General features: G+C 42.8%; 1 protein-coding gene across 2 annotated transcripts in view; it reads right to left on the bottom strand.

The window, feature by feature from the left end:
• The window catches only part of COL4A2 (collagen type IV alpha 2 chain), a 405,245-nt gene that overhangs the window by 340,572 nt on the left and 47,599 nt on the right, over window positions 1-17,074 (bottom strand). For both annotated transcript variants that reach the window (XM_073556824.1, XM_073556825.1), the window contains exon 3: window positions 3,490-3,541. In XM_073556824.1, the coding sequence (XP_073412925.1) occupies window positions 3,490-3,541 (52 nt within the window). The remainder of the gene's footprint in view (window positions 1-3,489; window positions 3,542-17,074) is intronic.

The following is a 17,074-nucleotide window of genomic DNA, read 5'->3' as shown; positions in this document are numbered from 1 at the left end:
GTACCTTTAGTCATTTTTTTCAATAAGGATTGTGTGAGATACTTTGTCAATTGCTTTGCTGAAGTCAAGATATACTATATCTACAGCATTTCCCTGATCCACCCAATCAGTGATTCTGTCATAGAAGGAAATTAAGTTAGTCTGACATGAATTAGTTACAAACCCATGCTGACTCTGTAGATCCAGTTTTATGAACACCTTTGCCCCACAGATTATATTAAATAGTTGGGAAATCACAGGCAGGGGGTACATGTTTACAATGGTGATCTTGTTAAGGCCCTGATAGTCAATACAAGGGCGTAGGGAGCCGTCATGTCATTCTTAATCACAAAGAAGCTGGCATCATCTGTAGAATAGGATTTACGAATTAATCCCTTGGCCAAATTTTCTTTAAGGTATTCAGACATGGCTCAAGTCTCCGGCAGAGGTAACGAATACGCTCGACCCCGGGGTAATGAAGCACCACGCTTGGCAAGGCAGTTGGAAGCACAATATGGTCGCCAGTGAAGCACTTGACTGGTGGCCCAGTTAACAACTCTTTAGGTGCTCTGTCAAGATTTATCATGAATGCAAGAGACAGAAGATATAAAGGTGTTAATTAATTTACATTTCAAAAGCATCCATAGGTTTAAAATTTGATTCTAGAATTAATGGATAACTAGTGGAATTAATGTCTTGTTTCCCCCTCCCACACTTTAAACCCTTCATGACATCTGACTTATATGTACGTCAAAAGTAGTGTCCCTGACTTTGATGCGTCTTTCACACTGAGCCCACATCTTTGCCACACATGATGGCTGATGAAATCACAAAAGACTGACTGTCACTTCCAAACAGAAAACAGGTGTCTACAGGTGCAAACATAGGCTCTCTGACTGAGCACTCCACCAATCAGCCTCTAGTGGTTTTAATAACAGCAGGATACTATATATCCATACTGTATAAATATTGCCTAGGAGAGGATTCACATTAGGATAGATTCCCAGGAAAGAAAACTGACTTATCGCGGCTGTCGGGTACACATAAATTGGCCAATTTATGTGCTAAGTATTTTCGTTTTTTTCCTTTTTATCTACAACATTAATGCAATTCAAATTTCATGCTTTCATGCTATAGCACTACGGAGTGCAACTTTATTTGTTGGCTGGTGAGATCAGCCGCCATGTGCCTTTGACAGCTGCGCTTGGAGTTAGCAGTATTTAACATGCACCGGCAGGGTTTGGGAGGACTTTATTCCATGCTCACATCAGCGTGCCCATGACATGATTGCATGATTGCGGGTTGTAATGACAGTTGGGGATCTGCTGATGACCCTCGTGCCTGCCATTACTATACTCCCGTGAAAGAAAGCCCATGGCCAGTGTTCATAGGAGATTGTGATTTTTGCTATGCATAAAATAATTGCAATAAAATGCAATAAGCGGCGATGAAAACATTGTATCTACCCGAAAATGGTTTCAGTAAAAATGTCAGCTCGGGATGCAAAAAAAGGTCCTCACACACTCCTAGATCCCAAAATATGAAAAAGTTACAGGTCTCGGAAAAAGGCTACTAAAGCACCATTTTTTTTTCTTACAATCTGTTTTTGGAGGTTTTTTTTTCTAGTGGAGTTCACCTATGCTATATTCTAATTCTCAATGAGGTGTCAGGATATACCATACCTAAAGGAGTGCATACAGTGGGGCAAAAAAGTATTTAGTCAGTCAGCAATAGTGCAAGTTCCACCACTTAAAAAGATGAGAGGCGCCTGTAATTTACATCATAGGTAGACCTCAACTATGGGAGACAAACTGAGAAAAAAAAATCCAGAAAATCACATTGTCTGTTTTTTTTTCATTTTATTTGCATATTATGGTGGAAAATAAGTATTTGGTCAGAAACAAAATTTCATCTCAATACTTTGTGATATATCCTTTGTTGGCAATGACAGAGGTCAAACGTTTTCTGTAAGTCTTCACAAGGTTGCCACACACTGTTGTTGGTATGTTGGCCCATTCCTCCATGCAGATCTCCTCTAGAGCAGTGATGTTTTTGGCTTTTCGCTTGGCAACACGGACTTTCAACTCCCTCCAAAGGTTTTCTATAGGGTTGAGATCTGGAGACTGGCTAGGCCACTCCAGGACCTTGAAATGCTTCTTACGAAGCCACTCCTTCATTGCCCTGGCGGTGTGCTTTGGATCATTGTCATGTTGAAAGACCCAGCCACGTTTCATCTTCAATGCCCTTGCTGATGGAAGGAGGTTTGCACTCAAAATCTCACGATACATGGCCCCATTCATTCTTTCATGTACCCAGATCAGTCGTCCTGGCCCCTTTGCAGAGAAACAGCCCCAAAGCATGATGTTTCCACCACCATGCTTTACAGTAGGTATGGTGTTTGATGGATGCAACTCAGTATTCTTTTTCCTCCAAACACGACAAGTTGTGTTTCTACCAAACAGTTCCAGTTTGGTTTCAACAGACCATAGGACATTCTCCCAAAACTCCTCTGGATCATCCAAATGCTCTCTAGCAAACTTCAGACGGGCCCGGACATGTACAGGCTTAAGCAGTGGGACACGTCTGGCACTGCAGGATCTGAGTCCATGGTGGCGTAGTGTGTTACTTATGGTAGGCCTTGTTACATTGGTCCCAGCTCTCTGCAGTTCATTCACTAGGTCCCCCCGCGTGGTTCTGGAATTTTTGCTCACCGTTCTTGTGATCATTCTGACCCCACGGGGTGGGATTTTGCGTGGAGCACCAGATCGAGGGAGATTATCAGTGGTCTTGTATGTCTTCCATTTTCTAATTATTGCTCCCACAGTTGATTTCTTCACTCCAAGCTGGTTGGCTATTGCAGATTCAGTCTTCCCAGCCTGGTGCAGGGCTACAATTTTGTTTCTGGTGTCCTTTGACAGCTCTTTGGTCTTCACCATAGTGGAGTTTGGAGTCAGACTGTTTGAGGGTGTGCACAGGTGTCTTTTTATACTGATAACAAGTTTAAACAGGTGCCATTACTACAGGTAATGAGTGGAGGAAAGAGGAGACTCTTAAAGAAGAAGTTACAGGTCTGTGAGAGCCAGAAATCTTGATTGCTTGTTTCTGACCAAATACTTATTTTCCACCATAATATGCAAATAAAATGAAAAAAAAACAGACAATGTGATTTTCTGGATTTTTTTTTCTCAGTTTGTCTCCCATAGTTGAGGTCTACCTATGATGTAAATTACAGACGCCTCTCATCTTTTTAAGTGGTGGAACTTGCACTATTGCTGACTGACTAAATACTTTTTTGCCCCACTGTACATTGTAAAGTATTTTAGGGAATGGGCAAGCTAAAATTAGCTATAAAACATGTGGTTCTGAGCAGTGTTCATTCCACAACTATGTATCTCAATCAATGCTTTTGATTGGAAAATCTACAAATGTGATCATACCCCAATGTTACCATCAACTAAGCACAGTCATGCATTTCATATCTATTATTAAATTTGATTCTAACATACTTACAGCATCAACAGTCCTGAGGAGCAACCCTGCTAGCATAGCTGATAGGAGAATCCTAAAAAAAAAAATATATATATATTAGAGCAGAGCTACAATGGAACACCCTTGCACAGACCATGCTTTGTAATTTCCATGATTTTCAAAAAATATCTTTTCTAAAATCTGTGAAAAATGAAAAAAAAAAAAACCATGAAAAAAACATTTCCGTTAAAAGTACTTGTGAACATAGCTATAAAGATGTAACAATGTGAATGCATACCTGTCTTTTTACCCAAAACAAGAGTAAAAGCAAGGTTTTTGTGCCCTTATACCTTCACAGCAAGTTAAAACTGCTTTTGGTGTGCATTGCAGTCTAATAAGTTCAGAAATTGACCTAATAATCATGCACTAACACTTGATAGAGGATGGTTTCTCTCCATCAGCATTCCACCTGCGCTATAGGTGCTGTAATTTCCAATACCTCCCTCTGAGCATGCACTGCATATCAGTATCTCTGTTGGTGGAGATGGATTACACTTGACATCATGTAGCGGACAGTAAATTAAACAGATGGATGACACGAAGTTGCTGACAATATGGAGAGTTTTTTTCCTGGTTAAAATGTAAATTTGTGAAAATATAGCATTTTGTGCTTTATTCTAAGTGTAGTGAAACAACAACAATCAAACACAACTTTTTTTCTATTTTATACCGTAATTCTACACTTGTCATAAGGACTTACTTATTATGTCGTATTGTTATATATTGTATGTGTCATCATTCAGCAAGAAATCATAGAGACTATTTACATAGAAGGTCATACATTAGGTAAAATAGGTAAAATAATGCACTGAATGCATGTGTTATGCAATCCATATATAAAACCACAAGCTGCGCAAAAATAAAGTAGAAAAAAAATAAGTAGAAAACTGAAGGGATATTTTTATAAAGACTAAAGACCTATTTGTATTTGTCGATTTTGGTTTGGTAATGAGTGCTGATCGACTACTAGGTGATCAGCGCTCGGTTTACAGGTTGACAAAATCTCTATGCATAAGGGCAATTGTTACTACAACTGTTCTGTCCCTACCCATGCATGTTCATTGTTCATGTCTTCAGAAAAACATTTACACGGGGTGATGTGCAACAGACAGTGAAGATATATGACAGGATAGATGATCCGATCAGCCAACAAAGGAGCATTTTGTTCAGTCATCGGCTGGGTGGTGGCAAGTTTACATATGGTGTTAATCAGGAACTTAAAAGAACTAGGAAAACTGGGAGAGTCTGGATTAAGAAGGCAGATAGGGAAGAGATTAGCTAGATATAAAGAGGTTGCCTGGTCTTAAGGGGGTTTTACACTAAGCGATATCGCTAGCAATATCGCTAAAACGTCACTGGTTTTGTGACGTTATAGCGATATTGCTAGCGATATCGCTATGTGTGATACTTACCAGCGACCGGCTCCCCCGCTGTCCATCGCTGATCGCGCGAGAATGTCCGGCTCCATTTCTCGTCGGGCGCTTCCTGCTGAGACTTCCTGCTGTGACGTCCAGCGACGCGTGGAGGCGGGCGGGAGGACGTCTGGATCGCTGTGTGTGAATGGTAAGTATCGTGCGCTGCGTCGCTGCTGAATCGCTGTGAGGTCTTTCTGTATGAAAGCTCACTAGCGATCATTTAGCGATGCACCAGCGATCCTGACCGGGTGGGATCGCTGGTCGGATCGCTGGTGCATCGCTAAATGTAAAAGGGCCTTTAACCTACAAGTCTGAAGTCACTCAATGTGAATCCTCACATCGCGTGCTAGAAGTGGTGGGCCCGTGACCGCAAGTATGTGATTTGCAGATTGCCAACTAGATGGGCGTGGCCTCATTTAGAGCAAGTACATTGAGCGAGGCCGGATACAAACTAGTTGTAATGTGGCCAGAAGTATGTAAATCGCATATTTGCAGTAACATGACAGTCTGCTCCCGTCACCAGCACCATAGAATCCACAGTGTGTGCAACGTGAAAAGTCACAAGTCTGCAGTCACTTAGAGTGACTACAGACTTGTAGCTTAAGACCGGAGAGCCCCTTTAATAACTTTCACTCTATATCCATTACAAGGTTAAGATATCTGAGCAACGGCAAAAGTATAAGGAGATGCTACCGAGCCTGCCATTGTGAGAGCCCCAAAGTGGAAAGTGTGTCTATGTAACCATCTATGTACATATCCATAGAGATACACAAACAAACCATATATATGCTGGCATGAACTCCAAAAAACAGAACAGGTAATGCCCTAAGAATATTTAAGTATTATACTTTCCGCCTTAATCGCAATATAAAAAAGATAATAGGGCAAATGTACGTTTGACAAAGGACTTCTATTTTGAGAAAAATGCCCCAAATTCTAAACCAAATTATCAAATCTAGTTTTGATTTTATTTTATTTACTGCTGGCTTGAAAGAAGACTTGACCTCCCGGGAGGGCATGGATTAGCTGCACAGCAAGCATGTTTTAACATGCACCAATTTGGACCAAAATTTTGGCAGAAATTTTGGTCTAACAGTGATGTAATATTAAATGGAACCCTCCAAATATGCATCAAATGTATCATTTTGTATATTTGTCAAAAATAGTAAACCTGCCTCACTATCTTCAGTTTTCAAATACTTTTACAGGGGTTTCTAAATTATTCTAAACAACCCCAAAGAAATACAGCAAAATAAAGACACAAAACCAGTTAGTCCTAACTCTAAAAATATACCAATAGGGAACATAGATTGTGAGCCTCAATGGGGACATACTGCTGATAATGTCTGTAAAGCGCTGTGGAGTTAATAGCGCTATATAAGTGAGTAAAATAAAAAAATAAATAAACATAAGCTGTTGAATACTGTAACTTGGTGAATATCTTAAGTTCAGATTTGATTTAAATAATTTTACAGTTTATTTTCTTCTTTATTCAAGACTATAACAAAATTCTAGTTTCTGCAGGTTTTCAGTATGGTTAAAGGAATGCTCAAAGGCAATAAAAAAACACTACATTATGGGACACATTGTTAAAGGGAACCTGTCACTCGATTCATGCTGCCCACCCTACTGGCAGTAGGAATCAGAGTCTAGAAAGTATTTCACTGAAATGTTCTGGCGCCTGAAAACCCAGCTGGGAACCAAAGCAGCAGCGGCAAGCAGAGATTAGGAGCAGACCAGGGGAGGCACTAGACTTGTCCAGTCTCTCAAAATAGTTGCCGTCTGGCTTCTCACCGCACCAGTCTTCTTGACTGGCATGTCTCTGGCATGTACAGTATGTACATAAGGAGATACCTATCAATCAACTATAGTGGTGAGGGGAGAAGTTAGCCGTTGCACTAGTCACTTCTCTCACTATAGTACCTGGCCAGCTCTTCAAGCTTCACCGTGTGTACAATTATTAGGCAAGTGAGTATTTTGACCATATCATCACTTTTATTCATATTTTCCAACTTCAAGCTGTATAAACATGAAAACTTATTGCATGAAGAATATCAGGCGTTGTGTATTTGGGTAATGAGGAAGGTTCTGGCATAAAGATAACAACACTCTTTACCAAGATGTGCAGAATTATTGGGCAGATAATTTTCCTTAGGCAAAATAGACCAAAAAAGAGACTTAATCGACACTGAATAATCAAAATCTGTTTAAAGTCTTAATGGGAGATGCATCACTCTTAAAATTGCTCAGATAAAAAGTTTTGTTGTAAGAAGTCAACAGGATTGAAAAAACGTGTTGAGAAAAAAGATGTGCATTAACTATTAAAAATGTGAAATTTGAGAAGAATCAAATGTGAAGCAACAAGGAACCCATTATCCTCCAGTGCTGTCAGTTTCCAGAACTGCAACCTCTCTGGAGTGCCCAATTCTACAAGGTGCTCAGATACATGGCCAAGGTAAGGAAGGCTGAATCCCATCCACCACTGAAAAAGTAAGAGTAAATATTATGAGTACAGTCTCTGAGAATAGGTATATCATAAACAGGAAGACCTAAAATTTAATATTTATTGGATATACATTAAAAGGATAAGAAATACCAACCACCACTGAGCAAGACACGTACAGTAAGTTGAAACATTAAGACTGGGCCAAAAAATATCTGGAGACAAATTTTTGAAAGGTATTTGTACTGATGAAATAAGAGCGACTCTTGATGGACCAGATGTACCGGCCCATGGTTGGATCAGTAACGGGCACAGACCTTCAATTCAACAAATGCCATCAAGATGGAGATGGGGTACTGCTATGGGCTAGTATTACTAAAGATAAGCTAATTGGACCGTTTCACATTGAACATGGACTTAAAATCAACTCCCAAATCTACTGCCAGTTTATAGAAGACAATTTCTTAATGCAGTTCTACAGGAAAAAGTCTGCATCTTTCAAGAAAACCATGATTTTTTGCAGTACAATGCTCTATCACATGCATCAAAGTCCTCTACTATTTGGCTAGCCAGTAAAAGCTTTAAATATGAAAGAATAATAACACGGCCAACTTCCTCGCCTGGCCAAAGCCCTATTGAGAATTCATGGATTCTTCTGAAAAGAGAGTTTTATGGTGAATGAAAACAGTACACTTCTCTGAACAGCATCTGAGAGGCTGTGGTTGGTACTACCCAAATAATTGCTCATTAAGCACATAGGCAGCCTCAATAGTAAAAAGTTGGTCACACTATGTTTGACGAGTGTGACCAACCTGTCAATCAATTTTCCAAGCGATGCTACAGATCACTTGGAAAACGCTAGCATTTTGCAAGCTAATTATGCTTGCAAAACGCTAGTTAAAATGCGGGAAATACGCGGGAATTACACATGCAGAATTCTAGCGTATCTCCCGCGGCAGGGAGTTGCGTAATTCCCGCAGAAATTTCCACGGCAATTCCGCAACGTGTGCACATAGCCTAATGGCTGCCCAATAATTATGCACACATAGATATTCTTTGAAGAAAGGAAAAACCTCACTTTTACGTTCATAAATACTCAGGATTATTAACATTTTGACAGCATGTTAATTGTTTAATAATAAAATTAATCATCAAAAATACAAATTGTAAATTTTCTCTGAAATCTGCAGCAACGCTCTGAGTCATGCTTACAGTGGTTTGGACAGCATGAATCGAGTGACAGGTTCCTTTTAACCCCTTCACCCTAAAGACTGTTTTCATTTTCCTGACAAGCCTATTTTTTCAATTCTGACCAAGTCACTTTATGAGAAAATACACTACCATTCAAAAGTTTGGGGTCACCCAGACAATTTTATTTTCCATGAAAACTCATACTTTTATTACGGTAATCAAATGAGTTGTCAAATGAATTTAAAATCTAGTCCAGACTGACAAGGTTTGAAAAAAAGATTTTTATTTGAAATAATAATTTTCTGCTTTCATCAAAGAATGCTCCCTTTGCAGGAATTACAGCATTGCAGACCTTTGGCATTCTAGCAGTTAATTTGCTGAGGTAATCTGGAGAAATTTCACCCCATGCTTCCAGAAGCCCCTCCCACAAGTTGGTTTGGCTTGATGGGCACTTTTTGCGTACCATACGGTCAAGCTGCTCCCACAACAGCTCAATGAGGTTGAGATCTGGTGACTGTGCTGGCCACTCCATTACAGATAGAATACCCGCTGCCTGCTTCTTACCTAAATAGTTCTTGCATAATTTGGAGGTGTGCTTTGGGTCATTGTCCTGTTGTAGGATGAAATTGGCTCCAATAAAGTGCTGTCCACAGGGTATGGCATGGCGTTGCAAAATGGAATGATAAACTTCCTTATTCAACATCCCTTTTACATTGTTCAAATCTCCCATAGGCATCATCCGTAGTAAAAAGTTGGTCACACTCGTCAAACACTATGTTTGATGAGTGTGACCAACCTGTCAATCAGTTCTCCAAGCGATGCTCCAGATCGCTTGGAAAACGCTAGCATTCTGCAAGCTAATTACGCTTGCAACACGCTAGTTTTTCCACGGGAAAATCGCGGGAATTTAAATTGCAATTTTCCCACGGAATGGAATCCAGAATTCTCGCCGCAATTTCAGCGAGAGTTCCGCTACGTGTGAACGTAGCCTTAATGTTAGCTTCATTGGAAAAAACTGTGCTTTTCTTTCAAAAATAAGGAAATTTCTAAGTAACCTTTCGAACGGTAGTGTAACTGTCACGCTCACGCCTTGGCTGAATGGCCACAAACCAGGCTACCCTGGAAGGGGCGTGACTACGACAGCTACCTTGGTCTTCACTGGAGCCTCTGATGGTGAGGTCAGGCTTGTGCGGCAGGTAGCTGTCGGGTGCCACTCCAGGGTGGTGTCTGGCTGTGGGTGCTGATCCCACTCGGGGACAAGTCACCTAGACAGGTGTGACTAACAGGCAGGCTGAGAAACTGGGCAAGCAGGCACGGCTTGGTACACTGGCAGGCAGGCACGGCTTGGAGACACGGCTTGGAGACACTGGGCAAGTAGGCACGGCTTGGAGACACTGGGCAAGCGGGCACGACTTGGAGACACTGGGCAAGCGGGCACGGCTTGGAGACACTGGGCAAGTGGGCACGGCTTGGAGACACTGGGCAAGCGGGCACGGCTTGGAGACACTAGGCAAGCGGGCACGGCTTGGAGACACTGGGCAGGTAGGTGACGGCTTGAGACACAAGGCAAGCAGGAGTGGTATATGAGAGAACAGGTTTGGACCTGTTCACACAGGAGGTGCAGGTATGGATATAGGCAGGAAGGAGTGGAATATGAAGGAACAGGTTTGGACCTGTTCACACAGGAGGTGTGGGTATGGATATAGGCAGGAAGGAGTGGAATATAAAGGAACAGGTTTGGACCTGTTCACACAGGAGGTGCAGGTAGGCGGAGCCGCAGGAGTGCGGCGTAGGCAGAGCCATAGGAGTGCGGAGTAGGCTGGGCTCCAAGGGAGCCGTGCAGGCAGAGCGGCTAGAGAGCCGAGCAGGCAGAGCGGCTAAGGAGCCGAGCAGGCAGAGCGGCTAAGGAGCCGAGCAGGCAGAGCGGCTAAGGAGCCGAGCAGGCAGAGCGGCTAAGGAGCCGAGCAGGCAGAGCGGCTAAGGAGCCGTGCAGGCAGAGCGGCAAAAGAGCAGTGCAGGTAGAGCAGCCAGGGAGCCGAGCAGGCAGAGCGGCCAGGGAGCCAAGCAGGCAGAGCGGCCAGGGAGCTGACGCACAGATAGGAAGGACACAAGGAAAGACACGGCAGAGAAGGAACCACAGACAAGGAGACTGACAGACAGAGGTAAGACTGAGTTCAGACAGAGACACAGGGACAAAGACACAAGGACCAGGATATTCTGCCTCCTGGCAGGCGGACAGAGAACAGACAAGGCACTGGGAACAAGACTCAAGGACCAGGATATTCTGCCTCCTGGCAGGCGGACAGAGAAATGCTAGGCAAGGTACCAAGACACAGGAATACGCAGTAAGAGCCTTCAGAGAAGGCAAGACATAGGACAGGGCGTGGCTGGCTCAGCAGCAAGGCGCTAACTGAGTTTAGACATTGCTCAGGCCATGTTTCAGTGGGAGTGGCGAAACTAAATAGTCAAGGGCTCTAGGTGATTGGTAAGGGACATATTACACAGGTGCACCCTGACTGCATAAGAACCATAGAGTTCAGGCGCCGCCCCCCTATACACTCAGTCAGGAAATATGGAGAGCAAGCAGGAAAAAAAGAGGCATAGCACATGGAGCTCAGGGCTGGCAACAGACAGAATTCACAGCATGGCTTGAAGCAGAAAGTAAGTTGGTGTGCGGGGGATGGGAGGCCATGCAGTGATGCCAGCAGGGTTGTTACAGTAACTCTAGAGCACTTCACAAATCCCAGTGATTCTTAGACTGTTTTTTCAACATGTTGTAATTCATGGTAGTGGTAAAATTAGATACTGTGTTTTTCATATTTATTTGTGAAAATTTTGAAATTTTGAAATTTTTCTTTTTTTTTCTCGATAGTTAGATCACACAAATAGTTAATAAATACCATTTATCACATACCTACTTTACATCTGGATAATTTTTACAATTTTTTTTTGCTAGGAAGATAGAAAAGTAAAAAGTTTATCAGCAATTTCTATCCTTTCCAACACAATTTACAAAACCAATTTTTGTAGGGTCCACATCACATTTGACATGACTTTGAGGGGCTTATGTGACAGAAAATACCCCAAAATGACACATTTTAAAAACTGAACCCTTTAAACTGCTCAAAACCTTATTAAATAAGTTAAATAACCCTTCAGGTGCTTAACAGTAATAAAAGCATGGTGAAAGAAAAAAATGAAAATTTTACTTTTTCCCACAAAAATATTACTTTAACTCCTTTACCCCTAAGGGTGGTTTGCACGTTCATGACCGGGCCAATTTTTACAATTCTTACCACTGTCCCTTTATGAGGTAATAACTCTGGAACACTTCCATGGATCCCGGTGATTCTGACAATGTTTTCTCGTGACATATTGTACGTCATGTTTGTGGTAAATTTTCATTGACATAACTTGCGTTTATTTGTGAAAAAAATGGAAATTTGGCAAAAATTTTGAAAATTTCACAATTTTCCAACTTTGAATTTTTATGCCCTTAAATCACAGAGATAAGGCACACAAAAAACTTAATAAATAACACTAGACCCCCCAAGGAACTTATCTAGATATGTGGTGAGAACTTTGAACCCACAAGGTTTTCACAGAAGTTTATAACGTACAGCCGTACAATTACAAAATCATACTTTTTCCACAAAAATGATCTTTTCACCCACAATATTTACTTTCCCAAGGGTAACAGGACCCTAAAAGTTATTGTGCAAGTTGTCCTGACTACGCTGATACCCCATATGTTGTGGGGGTAAACCACTATTTGGGTGCATGGCAGAGCTCGGAAGGGAAGAAGCGTCATTTGCCTTTTATGGCTGGAATTGAGATCGGACGCCATGTCGCGTTTAAAAAGCCCCTGATGTGCCAAAACAGTGGAAACCCCCCACAAATGATACCATTTTGGAAACTAGACCCCCAAGGAACTTATCTAGATGTGTGGTGAGAACTTTGAACCTCCCAGGGCTTCACAGGAGTTTATAACGTACAGTCGTAAAATTAAAAAATCACATTTTTTCCACAAAAATGATCTTTTCACCCCCAATTTTTATTTTCCAAGGGTAACAGGACCCCAAAAGTTATTGTGCAATTTGTCCTGAGTATGCTGATACCCCACATGTGGGGGTAAACCACTATTTGGGCGCATGACAGAGTTTGGAAGGGAAGCAGCGCCATTTGACTTTTTTGGCTGGAATTGGGATCGGACGCCATGCCGCGTTTGGAAAGCCCCTGATGTGCCTAAACAGTGGAAACCCCCCACAAATGACACCATTTTGAAAACTAGACCCCCCCAAGGAACTTATCTAGATGTGTGGTGAGCACTTTGAACCCCCAAGGGCTTCACAGAAGTTTATAACGCTCGGGCATGAAAATAAAAAAATCATATTCTTTCCACAAACATGATCTTTTAGTCCCAAATTTTTTTATTTTCCAAAGGGTAACAGGAGAAATTTGACCCCAAAGGTTGTTTGTCCTGAGTACGCTGATACCCCATATGTGGGAGAAAACTACTGTATGGGCACACGTCAGGGCTTGGAAGGGAAGTATGTTATGAATGGGTCACCGAGTAGGATGGCAGGAACAGGCTAAGCCACTAGAAAACCAGAGAGGTTGGTAACTAAGCGGATTGCAGACCCCTGATCCTATCCACACAACTGGCAGTAGCCGTGGAGCGTACCTACGATGCCCAAGATACCTCGGCACAGCCGGAGAGCTAACTAAGCCTAAAGCAAGAAAGGTCAAATCTAAACTGCCCCGGAGCAGACCCCAAAAGGAATAGATAGCCCCCAAACATATATTGTCGTGAGACAAGATGAAACACTGATCCTTACAACACTTATTTGATATAGATGTAAAAAAACAACCTTTAATAAAGTCTAAATATAAGACAACACAACCACACACTAATAAACAAACAACCGTGTCACCTACTACACCCTACAATGGGGACCTGATATCACAAACTGCCTAATAACGGAGGTTGGCACCCTAAACATTATCGAGATTGGTGCCCCGTTCCACGACGGCTGTACCCTAAGCCTCCTAGATAGCCCTGAATAAGTGCCACATATAGTCACTCAATTATTCAGAAAAGGAGTGTATAGGGGTTGCCATAAGGTAGTTTGGTAGGCAACAATAAAAAGAAGTGCACAAATCGTGCAAAATAGACAAGACATTAAAGTGACATGTGCAGATTGAAGTACCTAACTATCTGTTCCCTGTATTTGATAACCTTCCTGTCAGCGGAGGTTGGCACCCTACTGGTCAGCGGAATGGCGCCCCCGCTCCATGACGGTTTACCCTAAAAAAGCCCTATTATAACTATTGATGGAGCATTAGGGTAACATAATGATATTTTTGAAAGGCAAAACCATGCATTTGATCCATAATGCAACAATATATACAATTTGTTGATAACAAATAGAGGGGTACTCAGATTTTAATGATGGATAGGCAAAACCTCAACGCGATCATCAGGAGGTAGATAGTTAGATTTCAGACATTACTCTTTTCCTCCACTGGTCAGGGACATACAATTTTCCCATAGGGCATCGTTCAGGTTCATCCTCCTGAAATTCCTCCAGGGCACGTCTCAAATCAGGAGAGATGGCGGAAAGAACTATACCCTCATTTAGAATGGTAGTAGGTTCTGTCACATCAAGAAAATACGCAAAGAAACTTCTGGAAAGGGCGTCCGCCTTAACATTCTTAGTGCCCGGAAGAAAAGAGACCACAAAATTAAAACACGTGAAAAACAAGGCCCACCTAGCCTGTCAAGGATTCAATCTTTTGGCTGATTCAAGATAAATCAAATTCTTGTGGTCGTTGAGGACCACAACTTGATGTCTAGCTCCCTCCAACCAATGTCTCCACTTTTCAAATGCCCATTTCATGGCCAACAATTAGCGATTCCCCACGTCATAGTTACGTTCAGATGGAGAAAATTTTTGAGAAAAGAAGGCACAGGGATTCATCTTAGAAGTTACAGGATATCTTTGGGACAAAACGGCTCCTGCACCAATCTCAGAAGCATCTATCTCCACCTGAAATGGGAGTGAGACATCAGGTTGCCATAGAACCGGAGCAGAAGTGTTAGGGATGGCGGAATGCACTAAATAATAAATAATAGAAAGTGCGTTCGCCGCCCGGGGTCCACCATTGAGAAGGTGTTACAATGCTGCTAGGTAATGGCGGACACTCAATATGGTGGTATATCGCACACGGGTTGAACGACACCCGGGGTGCGCTGGGCGTACTCTGTTGATTCACAGAGGCGCCAAAGCAATAAACATAAATACCGAGCCTGTTGGACTCACAGGTCTCAGCGGAATGCATGCATGGTATATGGTCACAGGACTAGGGCCCAAGGCACAGGGTCAGTGTCCATCTAGACCTACTGTGCATGCGGCGTCGCTACCTCGGACGCCGACAAGTGCTGCTGACTGCAGCGCGGCGACTGACTCAGCCGCTATACGACAATGACCAAGAGGGGGCACACTGTCGGACGCTAGTTCTGTGGAGATATGCACTGTGGCCTGTAGCGTGCCACTGACTGGCGCTGACTCTATCACTAAGTCCCTATCCACACACTTAATTTCAGAGGGAGTGGAATCTTAATGAGTTATTCGCAGGTTCATGCATCCGTATCATTCACACAGGTAGCAACTAGAATCTATACTAGCGCATGGCAGAGCGGCCATGTGAACTTTTTATAGCCAGGACCTTCCTGAAGCTTCCAGATCCCTGAGATGGACCAATCAGATCTGGAGAAGGAGCTGTGCATGTGACTCCCGATCTCCAATGGGAGATCGTCTCGTGAGCATGCTCTGTGGAGTGATGGGAGGACTTAGCCTCTGGAGAGACTTGCTGCTGATCAGCCTGCGCTGCTATTGCTGGCCAAGAGGTGGCAGCAACAGTCAGACCCACAGAGCTGGTCTGAGCAGAGCATCGGGAACAACGGGGCTGCTGAGCAAGCTCCTCTGCGGTCGACGGGGAATGGGAGACCGCAGGATGTGAGGCTCTGGATCCCTGCTGTGCAGTTGCAGGAACCCGATGCCTAACAAGAAGTGAATCTCCGCTTAAGCTCCTGAAATGCCGAGACTGCCTCTGGAGACCAATTCACCACATTGGCGCCCTTTTTGGTCAAATCAGTCAGTGGTTTAACAATACCAGAAAAAATTACTTATAAATTTACGGTAGAAATTAGCAAAACCCAAAAACTTCTGGAGAGCCTTCAAAGAAGTGGGCTGAACCCAATCATAAATGGCCTGTACCTTGGCCGAGTCTATTTCAATAGCAGACGGGGACAAAATGAATCCCAAAAACGAAATCCTCTGTACACCAAAGAGACACTTCGATCCCTTAACATACAGAGTATTTTCCCTCAAAATCCGGAACACAGTCCGGACATGTTCCACATGAGAATCTCACTGGAAAAGATCAAAATATCATCCAAATAAATGAGCAAAAACTTATCCACAAAGTCCCGGAAAATATCGTTCATAAAAGATTGGAAGACGGAAGGGGCATTATTGAGCCCAAAAGGCTTCACCAGGTACTCAAAATGTCCCTCCGGGGTATTAAACGCCATCTTCCATTCATCCCCGTGCTTGATGCGAATAAGATTATACGCCCCCCGAGGTCAAGTTTGGTAAACCAACAGGCACTTTTAACTCTGGAAAATAAATCAGAAATCAGGGGTAACGGGTACTGATATTTAACAGTGATTTTGTTAAGGGAACGATAGTCAATACATGGCCTTAATGAGCCACCTTTCTTGGCCACAAAAAACCCCCCAGAACCTAAAGGTGAAGAGGATGGTCTGATATGACCCTTCTCCAACGACTCCTTGATATAAGATCGCATAGCATCATGTTCAGGTACCGATAAGTTGAAAAGTCGACCCTTGGGAAATTTACACCCAGGCATTAACTCAATTGCACAGTCATAACTCCTATGAGGAGGCAAAGACGCATACTTATTCTCTCTAAATACATCAGAAAAATCAGCCAAATAGTCAGGAATATCATGAGACTGGGGAGAGGTGGAGAAAACAGTAGTGTCACTAAGAACACATTGACAACCCCAACTCACCACAGACACAGATTTTCAATCCAAAACAGGATTATGGGTTTGCAACCAAAGAAAACCCAGAGCGATAGTATCATGCAAATTGTGCAACACCAAAAATTTACAATTCTCTTGGTGGTCCGGGGTGACCCGCATTATCACCTGGGTCCAAAACTGGGGTTTATTCTCTGCCAAAGGAGTAGCATCAATACCCCCCAAAGGGATAGGCGTCCGCAGGGGTATCATGGGAAAACCACAACGTTTGGCAAAGTCAAAATCCATCAGATTCAGAGTTGCTCCTGAATCAACAAAAGCCTTAGCGGAAAATGTAGACAAGGAGCAGATCAAGGTAATCGCCAAAAGGAACTTAGGCTGTACACTGCCCACCGCAAATGCGTGAGCAAAACGTTTTTCTCATTTAGGGCAGACAGAAATAGTATGA

Source organism: Dendrobates tinctorius, unplaced genomic scaffold, assembly GCF_039654945.1.
Source record: "Dendrobates tinctorius isolate UK_male_01 unplaced genomic scaffold, ASM3965494v1 ptg000240l, whole genome shotgun sequence".
In the NCBI taxonomy this organism is placed as follows: Eukaryota; Metazoa; Chordata; class Amphibia; order Anura; family Dendrobatidae; genus Dendrobates; species Dendrobates tinctorius.
Note: the sequence above shows the minus strand (reverse complement) of the source record. Positions and strands in the feature narration are given on the sequence as shown.